At 45.3% G+C, this 21,533-nt stretch overlaps 1 protein-coding gene across 1 annotated transcript in view; it reads left to right on the top strand.

The window, feature by feature from the left end:
- Window positions 1-21,533, top strand: part of DNAJC6 (DnaJ heat shock protein family (Hsp40) member C6) — a 43,608-nt gene that overhangs the window by 10,275 nt on the left and 11,800 nt on the right. The window contains exons 2-8 of the mRNA XM_018072334.2: window positions 12,181-12,331; window positions 13,149-13,198; window positions 13,284-13,432; window positions 17,123-17,245; window positions 19,668-19,801; window positions 20,437-20,631; window positions 20,987-21,104. Of these exons, the coding sequence (XP_017927823.1) occupies window positions 12,181-12,331; window positions 13,149-13,198; window positions 13,284-13,432; window positions 17,123-17,245; window positions 19,668-19,801; window positions 20,437-20,631; window positions 20,987-21,104 (920 nt within the window). The remainder of the gene's footprint in view (window positions 1-12,180; window positions 12,332-13,148; window positions 13,199-13,283; window positions 13,433-17,122; window positions 17,246-19,667; window positions 19,802-20,436; window positions 20,632-20,986; window positions 21,105-21,533) is intronic.

Raw genomic sequence — 21,533 nt, 5'->3', positions numbered from 1 at the left:
ATAAAAGCTCCTGTACTATTCCATGAAGGACAGGGTGGGCCCAAGGCACTCCACAAGCACATCATCTTTGTTTTAATGTGATAACCTCTTCTCCAGGGAATAAAAAGCCCTAATGAGTCGTGGCTGGGCTTAGGCAGGGAGAGTCTTACTTTGATTTTTGTTTTAATTTCTCTGGGATAAGACTCATAGAATCTCAGACTGGTTTGGGCTGGAAGGGACCTTAAAGCTCATCTCATTCCAACCCATGGCAGGGATGCCTTCCACTAGTCCAGGTTGCTTCAAGCCTCATCCAGCCTGTCCATGAACACTTGCAGGGTGGAGAGTCATGTTTTCCTCCCTCCCCACCCTTGCCATTTGAATTTGTTTTCAAGATTCTTTTAGGGCTTGTCTTTGTTTTTTTAACTTTTTTTACTCCTGAACTTCAGAAATCTGTTTGAATTTGCTGCCACAATATCTCTGCTGCAATTGCTCGTAATCACAGGATGTGCCAGCAGCTCCTTACTCACAGTAGGCTGCTGTGTTCCAGTGGTTTGGATTCTTCCATCTGCTGGGATGGTTAGATGTTGTGGGCAGTTTAATACCTATCATCAAAGCCATTATCTGGATGAGTTCCTAGAAGTGCAGGGACCGGAGACAGGAGTGTTGTGGGAGGGAGTGTTCACACCCAGGCAGGTGTCAAGCCAAGGCTTTGTCTCACATCATCTTGGTGTATAATCTCAGTGAAGCTATTGCAGTCATTCTCTTTGCTTTCTTCAAGCCTGTCCTCTCCCTGCTGAGCAAAAAAAAAAAGTGCTCATGGACAGCCAGAAAATACCTTTATTTACAGGTTTTGTGCAATATTAGGGTTTCCACAATCCAGCTACTACGATTCTGTCCCAGAGCATTAATTGTATTAATGGCCTCTATCAATTTCTAGGATGTTCTTCCCTTAAACGCAGGAGCTTGATCAAGGACTGTCTGTGGGATCTGGAAGCTGATGGTTTAGAGATCTGTATTAATCAGAGTTTGCTTCTTTTAATTCACTCTCACTGCCTAAATTTTACAGGTACTGGAAACAACACCATTGACATTTAAGCAGCAACAAACGTGAGGCCTTAATGTGGCCCTTGATTTGTGTTTACAGGATATTTTTAATACCTTCTTTTTTTAATAAGGACTTTTTGGTGGGGGTTCCTAAATCTTCACAAGAAATTAAAAAAACCCCTATGTTGAGTCTGATGCTCTGAACTCCATCCTTGTGTCTGCCTTGTTCATCTGAACACTTTATGCTGATAAATGTCTAATTTCTATCAGTTCACTGCAAAGTCATTTTTCTTTGCCAAGTATGAAATCACAAAAGCTTAAAGAACCACATCCACCCCTCAGGTGGGCTTGTGAATTCCAGTGATTTGGTAATTGAAGTTGCTCATGAGTGGTGGGACATGATTTATCTTTCATGCAGTCTGAAGATGGATGGTTGGAGTGGGAGGGGGATTAGGGAGCGGTCTGAAGATGGATAGTTGAGGGGGGGATTAGGGAGCAGTGTAAGAGAAAGACAGGAAAATAAGATGGCTGGGATTTTGGCTTAATAGGAGAAAGGAAAAACCACCACCCACCCCTGTGTTTTGTTGGTTTTTCTTTCAAGTGGAGAATAGATTCATATTATAAATACTTCAGAATTCTCCCACAAATGATGCCAAAGTTGAAACACCCAAAATGGGCAGTGGTAGAACACATTTCAGTTGGAAAAAGAGACCTGAATTCCTTGTGAAGGAGATAAATTGGTGACACATATCAGTGGAGGGGAACTGTACTTCTGGGTTTTCGTGGGCAAGGGAGCCTCCTCTGAGTAGTTAGGGGTCAGACCCTGAAGGTGAAATTCTTGAGGTGCCCTGGCCAAATCTGAGCTCTTTATGTCCTTCCCAGTTGCCTGACGGTCCTTATGTTCATTTTTCCCCCCTGATTTTAACTAATGGTTTCCTGTGGGGTGGAACAGCTGCTGCCTGAGCTATCAAAGTGGCTGTTGGCAATTGAGGAGTGGAACAGTCTGGAGGTACAACTGTGTCACCAGAGGATGGGGGACATGGAGACCATCAAGCCCAATCATTCCCCAGCACTGCCAAGGCCACCACTGACCCATGTCCCCAGGTGCCACATCCACATGGCTTTTAAATCCCTCCAGGGATGGGGACTCCAACACTGCCCTGGACAGCTGTGCCAGGGCTGGACAGCCATTTCAAGGAAGAAAATTTCCCTGATATCCAATCTGAACCTCCTTGGGCACAACTTGAAGCCTTTTCCTTTTGTCCTGTTCCCTGGGAGCAGAACTCAACCCCCACCTGGCTCCACCCTCCTGTCAGGGAGTTGCAGAGACCAAAAAGGTCCTCCTGAGCCTCCTTTTCTCCAGGCTGAGCTCCCCCAGCTCCCTCAGCTGCTCCTGGTGCTCCAGACCCTTCCCCAGCTCTGTTCCCTTCCCTGGACATGCTCCAGCCCCTCAGTGTCTCTCCTGTTGTGAGGGGCCCAGAATTGATCCCAGGATTCAATGAGGCCTCACCAGTGCCAGGGACAGGGGGATGGTCACTGTCCTGGTCCTGCTGGTCACATCTCTGCAGTTAAAGACCATCCTCAATGAAGTTAAAGAGTTGGACAATCAAACCTTCCTCTTCTCTCCCCACATATTAAATTCCCTCTGCACCTGGGCACTGCTCTCTGGGCACAGGAAACTGCCCTTTGCTGTGTGGGAGATGTGTGTGTAGGTTAATAGTGAGCAACTAGAGATGTTGGCTGGATGAGGATTTGTGCTGAAGGCCAAGTACCGGCAATTCTGGGGCAAATTGCTGCTGGTTTAGCAAATGTGGCTGTATTTGCTGTCTCTGCAGTGACAGTACCTCACATGAGCTGAGAAAGTGGGCTCATGTTGGGTTTTTCTATTAATTTCTTTAAGCTAATGCAGAGTATTAGACCTTAAAGCATCCTCTCTTAATGCAGACTCACAGTGTCATAAACAGCTTCTTACAAGGAAAATAATCAGAGGTTACAGCTTTGCTATAACTTCCCAGTGCTTCTGATTATTGGCATAATATCCTTTTGGATTGGTCTTGCTTTGTGTGGAGAGGGAAAAGAAACAAAAGCCAGGAACCAAGAGCATGGTCTGTGTGGGAGTGGCTCACTGCTGGAAGGCAGGATCTCCTCATGGCTGGACAGGGAGCTGGCCCAGAGGGGCTCTGACCCTGCCATAGAATCTCAGAATGGTTTGGGTTGGGAGGGACTTCAAAGCTCATCTCATTACACCCCTGCCATGAGCAGGGAGACCTTCCACTATCCCAGGTTGCTCCAAGCCCTGTCCAACCTGAACTTGGACACTTCCAGGGATCGAGCAGCCACAGCTTCTCTGGAAATTCCATCCCAGCCCCTCACTGCCCTCACAGGGAGGAATTTCTTTCCAATATCCCATCTAATCCTGCTCTCTGGCAGTGGGAAGCCATTCCCCCTTGTTCTGTCCCTCCGGGCCTTTGTCCAAAGTCCTTCTCTGGCTCTCTTGGAGCCCCTTTAGGCACTGAAAGGGGCTCTAAGGTCTCCCCCAGGTCGTGTCCAGTGGCTGTGTCTGGGAAATTCCATGGACTATGCTAGATGCAGTATAGGAACAGGATCACAGCACAAGTTACTGTGTGTTACTGGCAACTGCCAGTTCCCCCAGAAAATGTGCTGGACTTGGGTTGAAGGTTTGAGAACGGAGGGAAGGGAGGATCAAAGAGAGACTTGAGTTGAAGCTGAAGCTCACAGGACACAAAACACTGTGAGTTCAAAAAGCAGATTCCAAGAAGAGCACCAGTGTAGCACTGCTTTTGTCTCTTTATTTTCAAGTTGCTGGAAGTGCTCACAAGATGAGAAACAGGCAGTGAAGAAGCAATTTATTTGGGTTTTTGCTGTGGCATTCAATACTTTCTTAGCATTCTTCCAGCTTTCTTAGCAGCTGGCTGAGCACTGAAAGAAGAAGAGGTTCTAGGAAATAAGACATAAAAGTAACAGCAAGAATAGATGTTATGAAAGGGAAAAAATCTCTTTCTGTGCTCTTCTGTGGTGTTTATAATCTAGATAATATAGAAAATAGCTCTTGAACACTTGGGGGGTAGACTTGCTTATGCTTCCTCAGGCAGAGTAGCTGCAAAAGAAAAGCATTTGAAATAAATTGCAGGTGTTGAAGTTGAGATTTCTTCAACTGTTTTACACTTGCAAACATAATCTCTTGTACTCTGGTGATTCCTTTTCACTGAGTCAGAAGAGAGACATCTCCATGTCACTGGCACAGAGACAAAGAGCGGCGCTGACAATGTTGTCTTGTGTTCTCTCCTCGCTGCGTTTTCAAATGGGGAGGTTCAGTTTAACAACTCTTTTGTTTGCTTGGTGTGTTTTGGACACTTGAATGATTTGGTGTTGGCAGGAGTCTTGTCTTTTTTTAGTTGTTTTGACAGGGAGGAGAAGCAGAGAGAATGTCAATCAAACTCAAAGACTGATTTCATGGTTTGTGCTGGTGGCCCTGCCTGCAGTTTGTTCACTGTAGTACGAGCTTCACAGGGGCAAATACATAACAAATGGAACAAATTTGGCAGATACTGGGGGGTAATTCCCTCCCTCCCCTCTCAATATCACTGCTCTTCTAAAAAAGGGAGAAAATCCCCCTCTTTTTGTAAATCCTCTGCATTGTTTGGTTGATAGCACAAGCAGCACTCCTTAGTTACTATTTCTCAAGTAAAAGCAGAAATACCTTAGTTCTTCACATTTCCATGAGATTTACATTTAAGCAGTCTCCAGTGAACCTTTGGATAAAAAGCCTTGGGCTCTTTGGAAGCTTGGGCCAGCGGCTCCCAGCACTTCCCAAGGGAGGTCTGGGACCCCATGTTGCCCAACAGCAGAAGGAACACACAGAACCATGGAATTGCTCACATTGGAAAAGCCCTCTGAGACTACCAAGTTCAACCCAGGACTGCCAAGGCCACCACTGACCCATGTTCCCAAGTGCCACATCCACATGGCTTTTAAATCCCTCCAGGGATGGGGATTCCACCACTGTCCTGGGCAGCTGGGCCAGGGCTGGACAGCCCTTTCCATGGAGAAATTTTCCCAATATCCAACCTAAACCTGCCTGTTTTGAGACTGTTTCCATCTACTCCAGGCAAAAGGCCCGGATAGAGCAGTACCAGCTAATTGCTGGAAAGCTGCACTAAAAAACCAAACCCAAACAACAAAAAACCCCCCAAACCCAAACAACAACAAAAAAAGCCCCAACTACTTCCTCAGTTGAATAAATTATTTAAGGTGTGATGCCGGGGATGTGTCTTGTGCTGATCGCTAGCTTAGGATGGGCTTTAAGGTCCCTCCCTACCCAAACCATTCTGGGATTCTTTTCTACACCCTCCTGTTGGAGCTGGCTGCGTTCTGAAGGACTCACCTCTGGTGAATCCAGCTTTTCCCTCCTGCTCAAGAACTGCCGGGTCTTGTCTTCATCAGTTGCACTCTTAATACACTTCCTGCTAAACAGCCAAACCACACAGGGTTTGGGGATGAGAGATAACACTGGTTTATAATCTCATGTGATTTGGGATCTGATGAGCCCTTATCTTGCATTAGGCTCCTTGGCTCATGATGCATCTTCTGCTTCCCTGTGCCCCTAGAGAGTCCAAACATCATTATAACCTGATCTTAAGCTTGTCTTTGTCCATGCTGAAATCAATTCCAGGAGCTTTAACCTTTTTTCTTGGGGATTACACTCCCTAAAGCAGCCTTCCACTTGCACAGTGGTTCCTTAAAGTGTCAGGATGAGTGAAACCTGGGCTTGGGGGTCTCGGTGATGGGATTATTCAATGATTGGAGGCTGTTCTGTTGCTGTTGTCCTGCAGTCCTACTCTGCATGTGTTTGGATGTTTGTTTTTATGGAATAACACTTCAAGATATCTGTGCTCAGCCTTGTAGGGAATCTAACTCTACTAGGAATCTGGGACAGTGGTGGAGGAGGGGACAGATGGGACTGGTAGCTAAAAAATAGGAAAAAAACGAGTCTTTGGGGGGATGTGAGTCTGGGGAACTTTCCAAGTAATTTCTGCAGGTAGAAGAGGTTTCTTTTCCTGTGAATGCCCCTTAATTGCTGTTTTAGCAGCCTCTGCTGCTGCTGATTTCTCCCCAGTCCCTTTGCAAAACACCACCCAGTGACTGTTAAAGAGTTGATGTAATTATGACACTTGGGCAATGTCTGATCTAAGAAAGGATTCCACAATCCAAATGCCTGTGGTTTGGAGAATTTGATTAAATATGATAAATCTTAGCTGTCCAGATGAGAGGTATGAGCTGGAAGGAAGGTTTGGGCTTCAGGACACTGAAGTTGTGCTCTTAAAACATAGTTAGAATCAGGGAATCACTGCTTTGGATTGGGAGGGACCTTAAAACTCATCCAGTTCCACCCCCTGCCATGGGCAGGGACACTAGATCAGGTTACTCCAAGCCTAGCTGGCAAATGAAGCCCTTGGATCTCACTGGATCCAAGGAGCCACCTGCCCAGAGATTTGCAGTTAGAAACTCCTGCCACCCTGCCCCTGGACACAGGAGTTTAAACTCCTTCAGTGATGTTTGGATTGTTTTGCAATCCCCTGAGAGATGGAATGTGGGGAATGGCAGGAGTTGAGAATGCTGAGGGTACCCAGGAATCTGTGACTGTTGCTCTGCCTGGGTTGTTTTGGCTGTTTCTCCATTTTTTGCACACAATATCCCCCATACATGAGGTACCTACACAAGGATCCTCCAATAAGGGTTGCTGCAGGAATTCCTGCCCCAGGGCTTCTCCTCCTCCCCTCCACACACTGCAATGCCAAGGGAAAGCCCATAAATATGATGATAGGGTTGTAGCAGCTTTCTATCCCTTAATGCTGGTGGGAAAGCACATCCCACATTCCCAGCTCTGCTGGGAGAGCTGCGTGTGGGAGGAACGTGAGCTGTGCTGCTTCTCCGCTGGCTGGCAGGGCTGATGGGGGAGGCAGAGGCACAAATAGTATCTTTTTTTTGTTGAATGTTCCTTAAAAACAATCCAGGCTTTGTTGTTAAGGCCACAACAACAGCAGCCTCGACTTCTTTCAGCTCAGGGAATTTTAAAAGGGTCATTTCTGCCAAGGCACAGGGTGATCTCCACCGTGCTGCCCTCTCACACTGTGCCTGGGTAAGAGTCTCAGGGGATAAAACAAGCAAATAACCCTTCCTTCCTCCCAAAAATAATTGTGAGGAGGGAGATTACTGCAGAGAGTAGCTAAAAACTTCCAGAAACGTGGAATTTGGGATATATAGACAGTAGCAAACAAGTTTTTTCTCATCGTAGTGTCAGGATCTTATGGTACCACTGGAAGAGAATACAGAGGGGTATTTAATACTCCTGAACCACTATTTTGGGAGAGCAGGAGGTAAAGGCTTTAATGCTTTTCTACATGGCAGTGGGTGTTGGAATGAGATGGGCTTTAAGGTCCCTTCCAACCCAAACCATTCTATGATTTTAAGATAAGGAACAGGGAATATTTATCTCTTTCCTCACTCCATCCCTAAAGAAAGCACAGGCAGTAGCTCTCTGAGCAAAAATATATAATTTGACATTGAAGATACTGTTACATATAGTTTGGGCAGACTGAGGGAAACCTGCTTCCTTTCCTATGGTTTCATGTCTGCTTTTTGTCTGCCCTTTACAGGCAAAAAAGGTCTGTTTGCTCTTGCTAAGTAACCTGTGAAACACAGTCTTTCTCTGCTGATCTTCAATTTCTAGACGTCTTGCTTTCACCTCCCTGCTCTCAAGCTCAGAACTGCTTCATCAGCATAAATATTCAGACTGACAGAGTCTTAAATGCCTTTTAAATGTCGGCTCATTTCCTCCCTGGTTCTCTGGAGAGCTGGAATTCATTCCCTGCGGCTGGTAGGGTTTGTGGGTTGCCTGGGGTGTGGTTGGTGCTCAGGTACCTCCCCAGACAGACGAGGACCACAGTGTGCAGATTTTGCAGGGAAAGCTTCAAAATTAGGAATTTCTCACTTGTTCCAACCAGTGAGCGTCTCCATCAGCTGGTGGCAGTGTGTGACCCTTTGTTTCTGGTCCCTCTGTGGTCCCCTGCAAAATCTCTGGCTGCAGGTGATGGTGGCGGGGCCGAAATATTCCCCATCACTCAGAGTCACACCTGTTCCATTCACTCATTTCTGGCCCCAAACCCCAGCATTGAAAGCTGGACTGGTTTAAGTGTCTTTTCTTTTGAGGATAAGCACAAACACTACTCATCAGACTGCAGCAAGGGGATTTGAGGTGAGGGTTCCTCTGTGGGGGTAGGGAGGAGGTGGGTATTTCCCCTCTGAATACAGCACAATTTCTTTCCCTCTTCCTGTGCAGAAGATGCATTTCCTAGTCTGGTTGATACATACACTGATGGATTGGCTCTATTAAGGGAAGACAGCTGACAGTGGGTCTCTTTTGACAATAACAACAAGTATCAGGCTCTGTAAGCTCCCAACACCTCAGAGCTGTCCTGGGGAAGCACTGCAGGTGCTGGTGTAGCACCTGTGCCTTTGGTGAGCAGGTCATGGTAGGACAGCAGGCAGGGGAACCACCCTCAGCCATTCCGTACAGGAGCACCTCCCTCTGCGCTCCCCTGGTGATCACAGCCTTCTCCTCTGGAGCTTTCTCTGCCCTGGGAAGAGATGTTCTCCCCCTGCACTGCACATCCTTGCCCTGATATGCTGTAAAATCAGCCAGGAGAGCACTCAAGTGCTTTAATTAAGATTTCTATGCTCTCCAGCTCCCATCCTGTACAACACAAGGCTGCTGCTGTCAGCAAGGGCTCTTTCAGCTGGAATCCCATCCCTTGGCTGCTATTGAGGAAGGACCATGCCAGGATGCTGCCATAGGATGTTTTAGTTTGTAAGGAAATGCAGCAGGTTGTTGCTGTATTTGGTGGCTACTGGAGGTTTATTCTGAACACAGAATAGTCTCTTCTCGGGGAGGCATTGGGTCAGAGCAAGTCCTTCCACCAGAACAAATCTAAACTTCACCTCATCAACCCAATGGATGAAGTTGCCTCTTGTCCACGTCACCCCAGTGACTTGAAGCACCTCAATGATGTCATCCTTGCCATCACTGAACAGGGCTGGTCAGGAAGAGGCCTCTTCGCAGTAGAACCCCCAGGTTAAAAGTTCTTGGGTTAAAAAGGAAAAGGCTGCTATCAGTAAGTGATCCCACTGAAATGTGTGCTACAAATACAGGTCAGAAGCACAGCTCTCACTGAGTCTTTTGAGGAGTATCCAACAACTGGGTAAATAAAGGGTTCTTGTTCTGCAAGGGACAAGGTGCCTCTCATTTACATAGAGGCTGATTCTCCATAGTGAGTCTTCCAGGCAGCAACTTCAACTCCTGTGGCAGCTCCTGCATTGATAACTTGCAGCAAACTATTTCCATGCAGATAAGATTATGAGCTCCTCTTCCTGACCTACCAGAGCCACAGAATCCTGGAGTGGTTTGGGTTGGAGAGACCTTAAAGCTCATCCAGTCCCACCCCTTACCATGGACAAGGACTCCTTCCACTAGACCAGGTTGCTCCAAACCCTGTCCAACCTGGCCTGGAACACTTTCAGGGATGGGGCAGCCATAGCTGCTCTCGGCAACTTGTGCCAGGGCCTCACCTCCCTCACAGCCAACAATTCCTTCCCAATATCCCATGTAACCCTGACCTCTGGCAGTTGGAAGCCATTCCCCCTTGTCCTGTCCCTCCATCCCTTGTCAAAGTCCCTCTCCAGCTCTCTTGGAGCCCCTTTAGATGCTGGAAGGTGCTCTAAGTTCTCCTTGGGAGATGCTTCTGGGGCCTGTGTGGGGTCTGTGAGTTTTAATTTTGGCTTTGGTCACTGCATAAACAAATAAGCACCTGGGATGCAGTTCCTGGTGGGATGAAGGAGAAGGAGGGGGTGTCATGTGCCTTGGGCACTTCATTTCAATATATAATGTGCCCTTTGCTTTTGTGCTGAGGGAAAGAACTGTTTCCCTCTTCTGTGTCTGGTAGGAAGATTTTTCTGAGCAGGGAAATGCTGTTGAGTTGCTCACTCACCACCTGACCAAGCTCCTGGTGATCACCTTATCTGCAAGAGAAACCTGACCCTCCTTCCTGCTCCTCCAGAGAGGGAGCAGCCACTGGATCATCCCTTCCACCTCAGGGAGTGTCCTTGTTTCTTCTTGTGCCACAGGTCACAGTCCCTGCAGGTTGGCCAGGGGTTCAGGGACAACTCAGCTGCTCTTTTCTCAGGACTTTCATTCTCAATAAGAGCAAACAAGCTGTCACTGAGCACAGCTCAGGGAAGTGCAGTGGCGGTGGTGGTGATGCCTGTGAGGTGGCTGGTGTCCAAGGAAGATGTGTGGGATGTGGGGCTCAGCCCTCCCTGTTCTGGTGCCATCTTTCTTCATTAGCCATCCTTTCTGTTCCTCTGCTTTAGTGTGCACAGGAAACTTGCAATTAATGGATTCTTTTAGAAATACAGTGACATTTTAATTCTCCCTGTTTCTCCTCCTCTCTCCCTTTTTTTAAATCTTCAGATGGATTTCTAAAGATTCTAGGTTTTCTGTACTCTTGAAGCCTTTCTGTCCTCTCCTACAACACTTCCAACTGTAAGAATTTGTCCAGAGCCATCAGCCCTCTGATCCCTTTGTCCCCTTTTCCCTGTTCCAAGCTACCACCTTTCTGCCTTCCTTTCTCTTAAAAGTTGACCTGCAGAACTGAAAGTGCCTTTTGAACATCTCCTCCTCCTTCCATCCCTGGCTCTTCTAACACAGAGTAACATGAAAACAAACTTTTTGAGGCGAGATCTAACACTGATTCCATACTTCCAAGATGAGTTAGTTTGATTTTTTTCTTTCTCTTTTTCTTTCTCTTTTTCTTTAATCATATTTGAAGTGAATACTTGCAAGTACTTTGGCAAAAGACATATCACTGTGCCTTGAGAAGGTATCTTCTGTTCTGAAGCTGGCAGAGTGCAGAGGAAAAGAGGTGGCCTCTAAATTTACCAGTCTAGCACAGGGGTGAAGTGCATGTGGATCATGACATAGGAGTGCATTAAGCACTGGGGAATAAATAACATCACTTTGCCCATGAATCTCCAGTTTAAGGATTTATCGATATCTCACTGCAGGTTTGAAAGGGTAAATGCCATTTAAATGGGTTTGGTAATCTACAGAGTAAATCAGTAGGAGCATTTTAATGGGATTTTTTCATGTTTCTTAAAATTCTGAATGCCTCTAGAATATTTCTTTTGGTGATGATGGTTATGTGAACAATATTTCAGTAGTGTGTATCTAACAACACTCATGGACATGCTCTAGAACCAGACATAATGAGGTAACAAATGTATATAACTAATGTAGTTAAAATTTGTTAAAATCAAAATAGTTGAGGCCTAGTAAACAGACAGCAATTTTTTTAAGTAGTCAAGAGCTTAATTTGTAATTGATAAGCAATTAAAATATCATTTTATCATAGAATCATAGAATGATTTGGGTTGGACAACCTTCAGTCATCCAGCTGTAGTCAAATGTATATTTGTATATATTTAGTGTTGTATAAACTAGTGAGGGCCTTTTTCTTGTCCCTGTGGAGGTGGTTGTTGGTTTGGTCTTGGTTGTGACCAACAAATCAGCTTCATGCTGAAGAGCTACTCTTACTTTGAGTTGGCTGGAGAGGTGAGGGAGCTTAGAATCATAGACTGGCTTGAGTTTGAAGGGATCTTAAAGGTCACAGAGTCACAGAATCAATTAGGTTGGAAAAGACCTCAGATCATCAAGTCCAACCTATGACCCAACACCGCCTTGTCAAGCAGACCATGGCATTGAGTGCCACATCCAGTCTTTCCTTGAACACCTCCAGGCTCTACCACCTTCCTGGACAGCCCCTTCCAATGTCTAATCACCCTTTCTGTGAAGAATTTCTTCCTGAAGTCCAACCTAAACCACCTCTGGTGCATCTTAAGACTGTTTTCTGAGCTCAGCTGGCAAGAATGTGCCATCCCTCATCTCGGGGAAATCTTGACTTTGATGAGTAAACCCACTTTTCCCCTCACTTGACAGAGTCCCTGTGAATATGTCGAGTCTGACCAGAGTAATGGGATTGTTCCAAACAAGTGATGTTGCCTTTGATTTTGTTGTACTTGAAGGTGCCTCATCACCAGACATGGAGTCCAGCTATGGGGGAGGCTTGCTAGATATGGTGAAAGGAGGAGCAGGGAGACTCTTCAGCAATTTGAAGGATAACCTGAAGGATACCCTGAAAGACACATCTTCCAAGGTCATGCAGTCTGTTGCCAGGTACAGTACAGCTGAAGCAGGTAAAACCACTGGCTGCAAAGTGCCAGTCCCAGCTGCCACCTGAATAGCACAGCACAACTCCCAGGGAACACAATGAAGGAAGGAGGTGAAAATCACAAGTGGTTTCTTTGATTCTGTCTCATAATTGGTATTTGACCTCAAGGAAGCAGGAAATACAAAGTAAAACAATCTAAGCTTCATAGTAGATGAGCACCCCCTTCCCAGTGCAAGTGGAGCACTTGGTCTCCAATTCCTGGAGGATTCCCTGCGGGGTCCTACTCAACTACCACTTGAATATTTTGTCACTGAAAACTGGCTCATATAGATGCCCTCCCTTTTGAGGCTCTACTTGCTGATGTTCCCATCACTAAATCCACCTTTTGAATCTAAGAAAGGGCTGAGGTGACTTTGCTTTGGTGACTCTGCTGGCGTGCTCCCCTGTGCTTGGCTCTCTGCCCACCTCCAAGGGATATGGGGCTATAAGAAATTAAAGAAACTTAATGCATGCAAGACTTCAGAGGCTTTGAGGGATCTGCAAAGTGGCAAACTACCAGAGATTTCTCCTGAAAATTTGCACTGAAAATTAATGACAAAAGGGAAAAGGGACCTTTTTTGCAAGTCCTTCAGTCAGTTAATTGCATGTGTAGAGAAGAAGGCTGGGTCACTGTCTGCAGGAAGCCATTTGCTCCTTCTTCTTAAGAGTTATTTTTAAGATCATTTTTCCTTGTTTGATAAGCAGATTTTTGTGGGAAAACACTTCTGGTTCCTCTAATGTGCTGCTTTTGTAATGTCTGTCTCCTGATTTGTCTTCTTTTAGTTACACTAAGGGGGAGCTGGATATTTCTTACATTACCTCAAGAATCATAGGTAAGTGCTGCTTAGTGAATAAATACCACCTGTGGTACCCCAGAATTACATAAAGAGTCAGCCTGGCTTCTCCTTGCTTTCCTAGTGATGTCTTTTCCGGCTGAAGGCGTGGAGCTGGGATTCAGGAACCACATTGAAGATGTGAGGACGTTTTTGGATTCCAGACATCCCGACCACTACACCGTCTTCAACTTGTCCCCCAAATATTATCGCAGTGCCAAGTTCCACAACAGGGTGAGTGTCTCCCAAGAGTTTAACAGGAGGAAGGGGTGAAACTCCTTGGGAAAAGGGGCACCAGGTCCTGTTTCTGAGCATGGCAGAATGTAAGAAGATGATTAAGGAGTTAGAGGTGTTTTTAAGCTGCTATGGTGGTTTTTGGGTTTTAGCTGATGCCTGGGATCACAGGGATTAAAGAGCTGGAAAGTTCAGGGCATAATTCTCATGTCAGAAAGAGGCACTGAGTGGAGCCTGCACTGCTCTGATCTCATACAGAGCTGTTAGAAGCTGCTGAAGAGAAATAAAGAATAAAATGAAAGGGCTTTGAAAGAAATTACCAGTATAAGAAGGTAGATTATTTTCATGTTGAACAATCCTGTGCTTTAAACAAGTAGGAGCCCTTAGCAGGCAAAGCACAGGACTGGAAACTAGTTCTAAGGGACATTTTGGCTCTTGTGACTTTAAAAACCCACCTCCACTCTGTGGCCCAGTTTCCCTCTCTAAAACCAGAGCAGCATTACGGGAGCATTGCGAGGCTCTGGTTCATTAATGGCTTTTAGAGGAAATCTCTATGAAATGCTGCTGGTGAAATGCAAGATTAGATTTAATCTTTCCAAAAACTTCCTGTTCTTTCCTTCTCCCAGAAGGGACTGATGTGTTTTGGTTTGGTTTGGTTTGGTTTTTTTTAAATTTCTAACTTTTTGTTTCCTTCAACAAAAAAGCCAAAAGCAGTTGCCAGGCTTAACCCTCAGTCAGGATAAATTAATCTAACCTATAAGCCTAATTTAATTTTAATTTGAGGTATAGCTGAATTTACCTTCAGCAATTGCTCTGATCACCAGAAATCACTCACTCACGAAGCAAATTTCTCAGAGACCTTCAGTAAACAGCCATGACTTCAAAGATGAATAAATGAAAAGGAAAGACTAATTAAAAGATATTAAGGGCTCTGAATCTTCAGTCTTGATTGGTTCTGGTGCAACACTTGCTGTTGGTGGGTGAAGGAAGATCCATCTACTTCTAAAAGCCCAGCTTTAAACTTCTATTGTTATATGATCTGTCTATAACTCCTCCAATCCTAAATTTTACCTACTCAAAATCTTAGCAGGTGACTTTGTACATCACTCTCAAAACATGACCTGGTGTTTTGGAACCATTGCCTTGATTCTCACAGGAAAAAAAATGATGCATCTTTTAATAAAATATTGTACTTTCAGGTTATGAGCTAGGAAGTACTGATTCCAAGTATTTTACATGAAAATGAAGGTGCATAGCACAACACATGAAACATTTATAAGGTTGAACTTCATATATATTGTAAAAGATACTAATGGGCCATCAAGGAGGTGAAATCACCTTCAGAGTGTTTTCTGCTGTGGGTGAAGATGTCAGGATGAAAATTTTGAATTCCTACACTCTTTAAAACTGTTTTGTTCCTAAGATCAAAGTAGGTCACTCTGCTGCGTAGTGGCACAGGAGGGAGATGAATTAATGTCCTGCTGGGCTATTTTCCTGCCTGGATGTGGCTGAGTGGATCACAAAGCCCCAGGTGCCCAGTCTATCAAGGAGGACAAGGGACTATGAGTGGTTAGTGAGGCACTGGGAAAGGCTGTCTGGAGAAGCTGTGGCTGCTCCATCCTTGGGAATGTCCAAGGCCAGGTTGGATGGCGGTTGGAGAAACCTGGGCTAGTGGAAGGTGTCCCTCCCCATGGCAGGGGGTGGAATGGGATGAACTTTAAGTTCTCTCCCAAACCAACCCATTTTATGACTCCTCACACTGAGACCTTGCTGTGCTCTGTTCTCTCTGTGTCCCCAACAGGAAAGGAGAGGAGAGCTCACATCTGCCTGAGGAAGCCTGAGCAGTTTCAAAACATGTAACACAAATATAACATTAAACAAACCCAAACTTCAAAGTCCCTGATGGGTCACATTCTTGGCACTTGCTGCCCTACTGTTCAAGTAAAACAAGCTCTGGCTGCTCATTCCCAGAGCTCTAGAAGAATTCCTGTTACTTTTCCCCAAGGTTGTGTGTCATGAGTGGTGGGGAGGTTATGTTTGATGTAAACAAAATGCTACATAGAGCAGATTTAATTTCTTAATTGCCAACCAACAGGCAGATGTGTAATTATAGGCAACATAAATATATAATTATGGACTGTTGGGAAATGTATATTATTTACTAGACAAGTGATAATGACTTTTCCAGATGCTTGACAGTGTGTTGGTGTGAGGTTTGTTCAGAAGATCATCAGTGAAAGGGTCATTGGTCATACTAATTCTAAAAGCACAAATGAAGGATGTACAACAGCAGGAGTGAGACAAACCACAACTCTTGAGACAGGAGAGGGTGGGGGATGAGTGTAATGCTGCAGAGAGGGTAAATAGGGAATGGTCATTCCCTGCCTTCCAAACTTTGAGCATGGTTTGACTTTTTGGGTGGTTTCTACAACACAAACCTGCACTTGCTCACCAAGGGTACAGCTGAACTTTGGGATATTCTGGAGACCAAAAGCTTTCGTGAGTCTAAAAAGTGATTAGGTGAATACCTAGATATTAAATTAGGCGAAAGTCTACCAAATGTTAAGCAGAGCTCTGCCAGCAGGATGGATGCCTGGGTTAGGCAGTCCTGCCAGCTTGGCCTATCCCTGCATCCTCTGGGAGTCCCTGGAGCTGTCACTTGACACAACACACAGCTTAGTGGTTCTCTGGTTTGAGTCAGGATGCCTGGTTCTGCTCCAAGATGTTGTGCAGGTGTAAGACAGAACCTTGAGCACAAGTTTTATGAAACCTGGAGCTCTTCCTTCCTCTGAGAGATAAAACAGGTATGGGAACCATATGTGTGTTTAAGAACATCTGGGCAGATCATCTCCTTCCTTCCCTGTTCTCATTAAGCAGGATCCAAATGTCAGCCGAGAGAGAAAACCAGTTCTTTGTCTGAGGACAAGCCTCATGACATTTCTCCTTTAAATTTCTTCTAGCCAGAAATGCCTTTAAAAAAAAAGATATTTTGATTAAAACCAGATGAAAGGGAGGTGTCTGTCTAAGGCTATTTGATGTGCTGCTTGAGACTGCAAGGACTGTTCTAGAGATAAGTGTTATGACTCAGAACTAGTACATTGATGAATAGTAACTAGATATACTTTAGGATTTGTGGTTTTTCAGCTCTAAGGAGTCATTCATTTTCCTGGCTCATATATTAACTATACTTACTTAGATATGATTTTTTTTTTTTTTTAACAGAAGATTCCCTTTCATCAGCTTAATATCTGTCACATAGGGCTTGGGAATGCTATGACACAAAACGACTGAGAACAACAGATGTTCAGTACCCTTTGCAAATCAGAGCAGTAGTTTTTAGGGACACGTTGTACAAAGGCTTTAGATATGGAAGACATCAATGTGAGACTGGAGCATTATGAAAGGGCCACTCGAGATAATCTGACGCGGAATGTAAATTTTTAAAAATGTGCAGTCAGGACCAACACATCAGTTTTATGTTATTTGACTGAGAATGCTTTTTTGTTTGCCTCCTCATCATTCATGGAAATCACGTTGCAGAATTATGCGTGGGGAGAGATGGAGCAGGTTTCAAGCACATAACTGTAGGTTGTAAAAGGGAAGTAGGTTTCTGGGGAGAAAGCATTTGTAAAGCAGGCCTGGCTTAATGCTCTTACAAAGCTGGTTATGTTGCTGGTGCCCTTCCTGCAGGTGTCTGAATGTAGCTGGCCAGTCCGACAGGCACCCAGTCTGCACAACCTCTACGCTGTCTGCAAGAACATGCACAACTGGCTGCAGCAGAACCCCAAAAATGTCTGTGTCATCCACTGCATGGTACGTACAGAGTGACCAAAAAGTCACCACATGATGAGCCATAAGTCATATTGCATGTTTGGAGTCTGTGTGCAAGGAGGGGGACAGCTTCTAAAAGTAAAAGGGATGTAATAAAACTCATAGAGAGGGACATCATCTTCCATGTGCAGCTGTAGAGATAAGCTGGGAGGGGTAACACTGAACAAGAAGCAGGAATGCAAAGCCAGAGAGGTTACAACTGTTCTAGCAGTGAACTGTAGAGGTGATGAGGAGCAAAAACGTTTGAATTTCACCTGAGAACCTACTCTAAGAGTTGTCAGACTGCTGTGATTTGCCTAGTTGAACAGGCTGTCCAGAGCAGCTTTGGCTGCCCCATCCCTGGAAATGTTCAAGGCCAGGTTGGAGCAACCTGATCTAGTGGGTGGTGTCCCTGCCCATGGCAGGGGGTGGGACTGGATGGGCTTTAAGGTCCCTCCCAACCCAAACCATTCTGGGATTCTATGACTTCACACTTTATTTTAAGTAGTCGCAGGAGAAAACGGAGGCTCCAGACTGAAAGCTGATGGAAATTGGACAGAACACACATAGATGGCAATTCTGTCAGACTGTGAATCTGAGAATGTTGAAGTCTCTTGCTATCAGTACTTGTCAGGCCTGGCTGAAGCAGCCCAGCTGCCTTCTGCTGCTCTTTGTGCAGCACAGCTGAAATGGTAAATCCCTCACAAGGGTGATTCAGCACAGGGCAAAGTGTAGATGGGCTGCAGAAGAGTGGTGTGATTCTGTAGGACTAATCTGTAATTTACCCCGTACAGCCTTTCATACTGACAGACAGCAATGCCCAAAAGCAGAGTAGTGTTCTGCTCCTGGAGCCTAAATTAAATCCAGGAGGCTGTCAGCCCTGATCAGCATAAACTGGGAGGAACGGAGGAAATGACTGATCCCAAATTGCATAGACCTCACATATGAGTCTGGCATTTCTGCCTTGCACAGCACAGCCAGAGGCTACCAGATGTAAATTCCCTTCAAATAGAGAGGAAGATGCACTTGATGCCTCCAGTCCTGGAAATTAGCTCAAGAATCAAATTCCTTTACTGTCCTTTGAGCAATGAATATCAGGATAATGCTGTAAAGTATAGGGAGTCCTTTCCAACACTAACAAGTCTGCAGAAGCCCACTTGGTTTATATGAATCTGAGAGATCTTGTCAGAAGCAATTGCAAGGGGCTAAACCTTAAAAAAGGAAACAGCCTGTTAATGTCAAGCAGGTTCCCAGGGTCTGGGTCAGCTCCAGCATGGCAAATCCTACAGAAAATGGCTGGAATGCCATTTGGTGAGGCCCTGGCACAGGTTGTCCAGAGAAGCTGTGGCTGCCCCATCCCTGGAAGTGTTCGAGGCCAGGTTGGACGGGGCTTGGAGCAACCTGGTCTAATGGAAGGTGTCCCTGCCCATGGCAGGAGGTGGGACTGGATAGGCTTTAAGGTCCCTCCCAGCCCAAACCAGTCTGGGATTTTATGATTCTGTATAACTTTTAACTTGTGTCAGACTTTGAGGGGGACTGCTTGCCTGATGGGGCAGTAGCTTTCCTACTTCTTCCTTGGAAATGAGTTTTGAGTTCTGGGATCTTCTGTCCCCTCTGACACGAGGGGGACATGAGCTGGGTGTCATGGTACTCTGGCAGGATTGAGCAGGTTCTCATATCCATCACTGTGCCATGAATATCCAGAGCTGGATTTTGGTGGAAGGGCTTTTTCTTTTTGTTTGGTTCACCAGAGCTGGGGTAGAGTCCATATGACTCATCACCTCCTATATTCCTGAGTATAGGAAGGACTCAGGGCATTGGGGATACACTGATTTTTTCCTGCTCTTTCTGTATTTTTGGTCCATCAATCTGACTCATCCTACTCATCATACTTTCATCCTTAATCACCCTGAAAAGCCCCATAGACTTGTTAAGGAACATTCTGTAGCTTGAGGGCTGTGGAGGTGTTTGGGTGAGGGAGCCTCGGGCTGGATTTTTTTTTTTTATGAACTCTTCCAGGATAATTCTCTTAGACAAGTATCTGCACATGTGGGATGGGTGTACACTGATCCCTGTAGTCACTTCCAGGCCTATGTTTGAAATAATTGTAATATTACAGTTTGAGAGCAGCCATGAAACACCAACATTTGCAGATAAAATGTACTTATGGGCTTTAAAACCAAGCCTAAACCATCCTCAGCTTTGGCTGCTCCCTGGATATTACCTTAACTTTGATCCAGGCCAGTGCCACTCACTGAAGTCCTGGATATTAAACAAATGACACAAAACAGAAAAATCCTCATCAGCTGGTGGTCTCAATCCTAGTCTTTCTGGACAAATGATTTTTTATGATTTAAGGAAGAGCTGAAATTCTAAGGATTTGTCTGATACTCACACACTTTTCTTTCCCTGCCCCTTCTGACAGGACGGCCGTGCAGCCTCAGCAGTTCTGGTCAGCGCCATGTTCTGTTTCTGTCACCTCTTCTCTAGTCCTGGCCCTGCCATGCAGCTGCTGAACACAAAGAGACCTGGAATTGTACTGTGGCCATCTCACAGGAGGTACAGAATCCTGACTAAACCCTATGATGTGTATTCTTCATGGTAAAAACTGCCTGAGTCCCTGTCGTGTGTTTTGGCACTGTGTGCCCAGCCCCAGGCTGAGACAGACATTCAGACTCCACTTTGCTCCTCAGAAATAAGTAGTGAAGTGGTGAACGCATGCTGAATTGGTTGTCCAGAGTGGCTGTGGGATTGCTGTCCTTGGAGATTCCTGGTTGGGTATTACCCCAGCACATAGTCCAGTTCTGAGATAGAGTTGGGAAGCTGGTCCTGCCCTGAGCAAAGAGCTGGAGAGGTGAACTTCAGCTGTCTCTTCCAACCTGAATTATCCTATTATTTCAGTTGAAGATGTCCCTGCCTGTTGCAGGGGGTTGGACCAGATGACTGTTAAAGGTCCATTCTAACCCAAACCTTCCTGTGATGAACCTGTGGTTAACAGGGCCTGGGTGAATCCCTCTCCTGTGTCAGCCGCATCCTTACAGAAACAGAGGTGTAGGTTTTGTGCCAGCTGCAAGGATGCTGGAGTACATGGAGTACAATGGCACTTTCACTGGATTGCAAGGTAGACTTCGAGTATGAAATGGAAATTGGTCACCTGGGATGGCGATTTCAGCACTGGCTTTCTCTGCCTGCAGGTACATAGGATATATTTGTGATCTAATAGCAGACAAGCCCATCGTTCCTCACTGCAAACCACTCACTATCAAGTCAGTCACCCTCAGCCCTGTCCCCTGTTTCAACAAGCAACGCAACGGCTGCCGGCCCTTCTGTGACATCCTCAGCGGAGAGACCAGGATCCTCACCACTGCCCAGGAGTATGAGAGGATGAAGTGAGTTCTGTGACCTCCTCCCATCCTTAGGAGCTTCATTTTGCTGGAATATGTCTAATAACTTTGTCAGGCTGCCTGATAAATGAAGATATTAATCAAAATTAATTGAAAGTTAGTGCTTAGTGTTGAAATAAAAAGCCAGAGTGAGTCTGAGGTTGTCATGTGGTGGGATTGTTCAGTGCTGTGTTGGTTTACCCCCTGAAATAATTTTGTTTTAACTCACCCTAACACCAAACAGAGCACTGAATGCTCCTTCTCCCTGCTTGCCCTGAAGGAGATGACAGTTTTATGTTGAGCCTGATGATGGGTGGTAGGAGGGACCTTAACTGTGGATTTCCTTCTCTTCCCCTCAAAGAGAATACCGTGTGCAAGAAGGGAAAGTCCTAATTCCCCTGGGAGCCACTGTCCATGGAGATGTCGTTGTTTCTGTCTACCACATGAGATCCACCATTGGGGGACGTCTTCAAGCCAAAGTAGGAGCTTGTTTAACTTCTCTTGTGTGGTAGAGGCAATGTGAGGAACCAAGAGGTGGCTAAACATGGGACCTTGATAATTTGCCTGATTATATGTTGGAAACCTTAATATTCAAGTGGCAGAGTGACCAGTGAATGTTTTTGTCTTCCCCATTTGTTACTGGTGCTGGTTGCTGTAGAGATAATATTTTCCTGAAGCCTCTGCTGCAAGTGAAAGGCTCTTATGTTTTCCTGGGGTACAAACCTGTTGCTCTCAAACCTATTTAAATTTAATTATTTATATTAATAACTAATAAAATTTACTTTATTTATTTCTTTTGTTTATAAATAAATAAAATAACAAATAAATAATTTCATTAAATGAAACTGTGGAAACAGCTTCATTTAATTGCAAAACTAATGAGTGGATCCCAGAAATAAAGGGAAGCA

The sequence above is a fragment of the Manacus vitellinus genome, unplaced genomic scaffold, assembly GCF_001715985.3.
Source record: "Manacus vitellinus isolate BGI_N305 unplaced genomic scaffold, ASM171598v3 scaffold_21_pilon, whole genome shotgun sequence".
Lineage (NCBI taxonomy): Eukaryota > Metazoa > Chordata > Aves > Passeriformes > Pipridae > Manacus > Manacus vitellinus.
The sequence above is the reverse complement of the archived record's forward strand: the minus strand, read 5'-3'. Positions and strand labels throughout refer to the sequence as shown.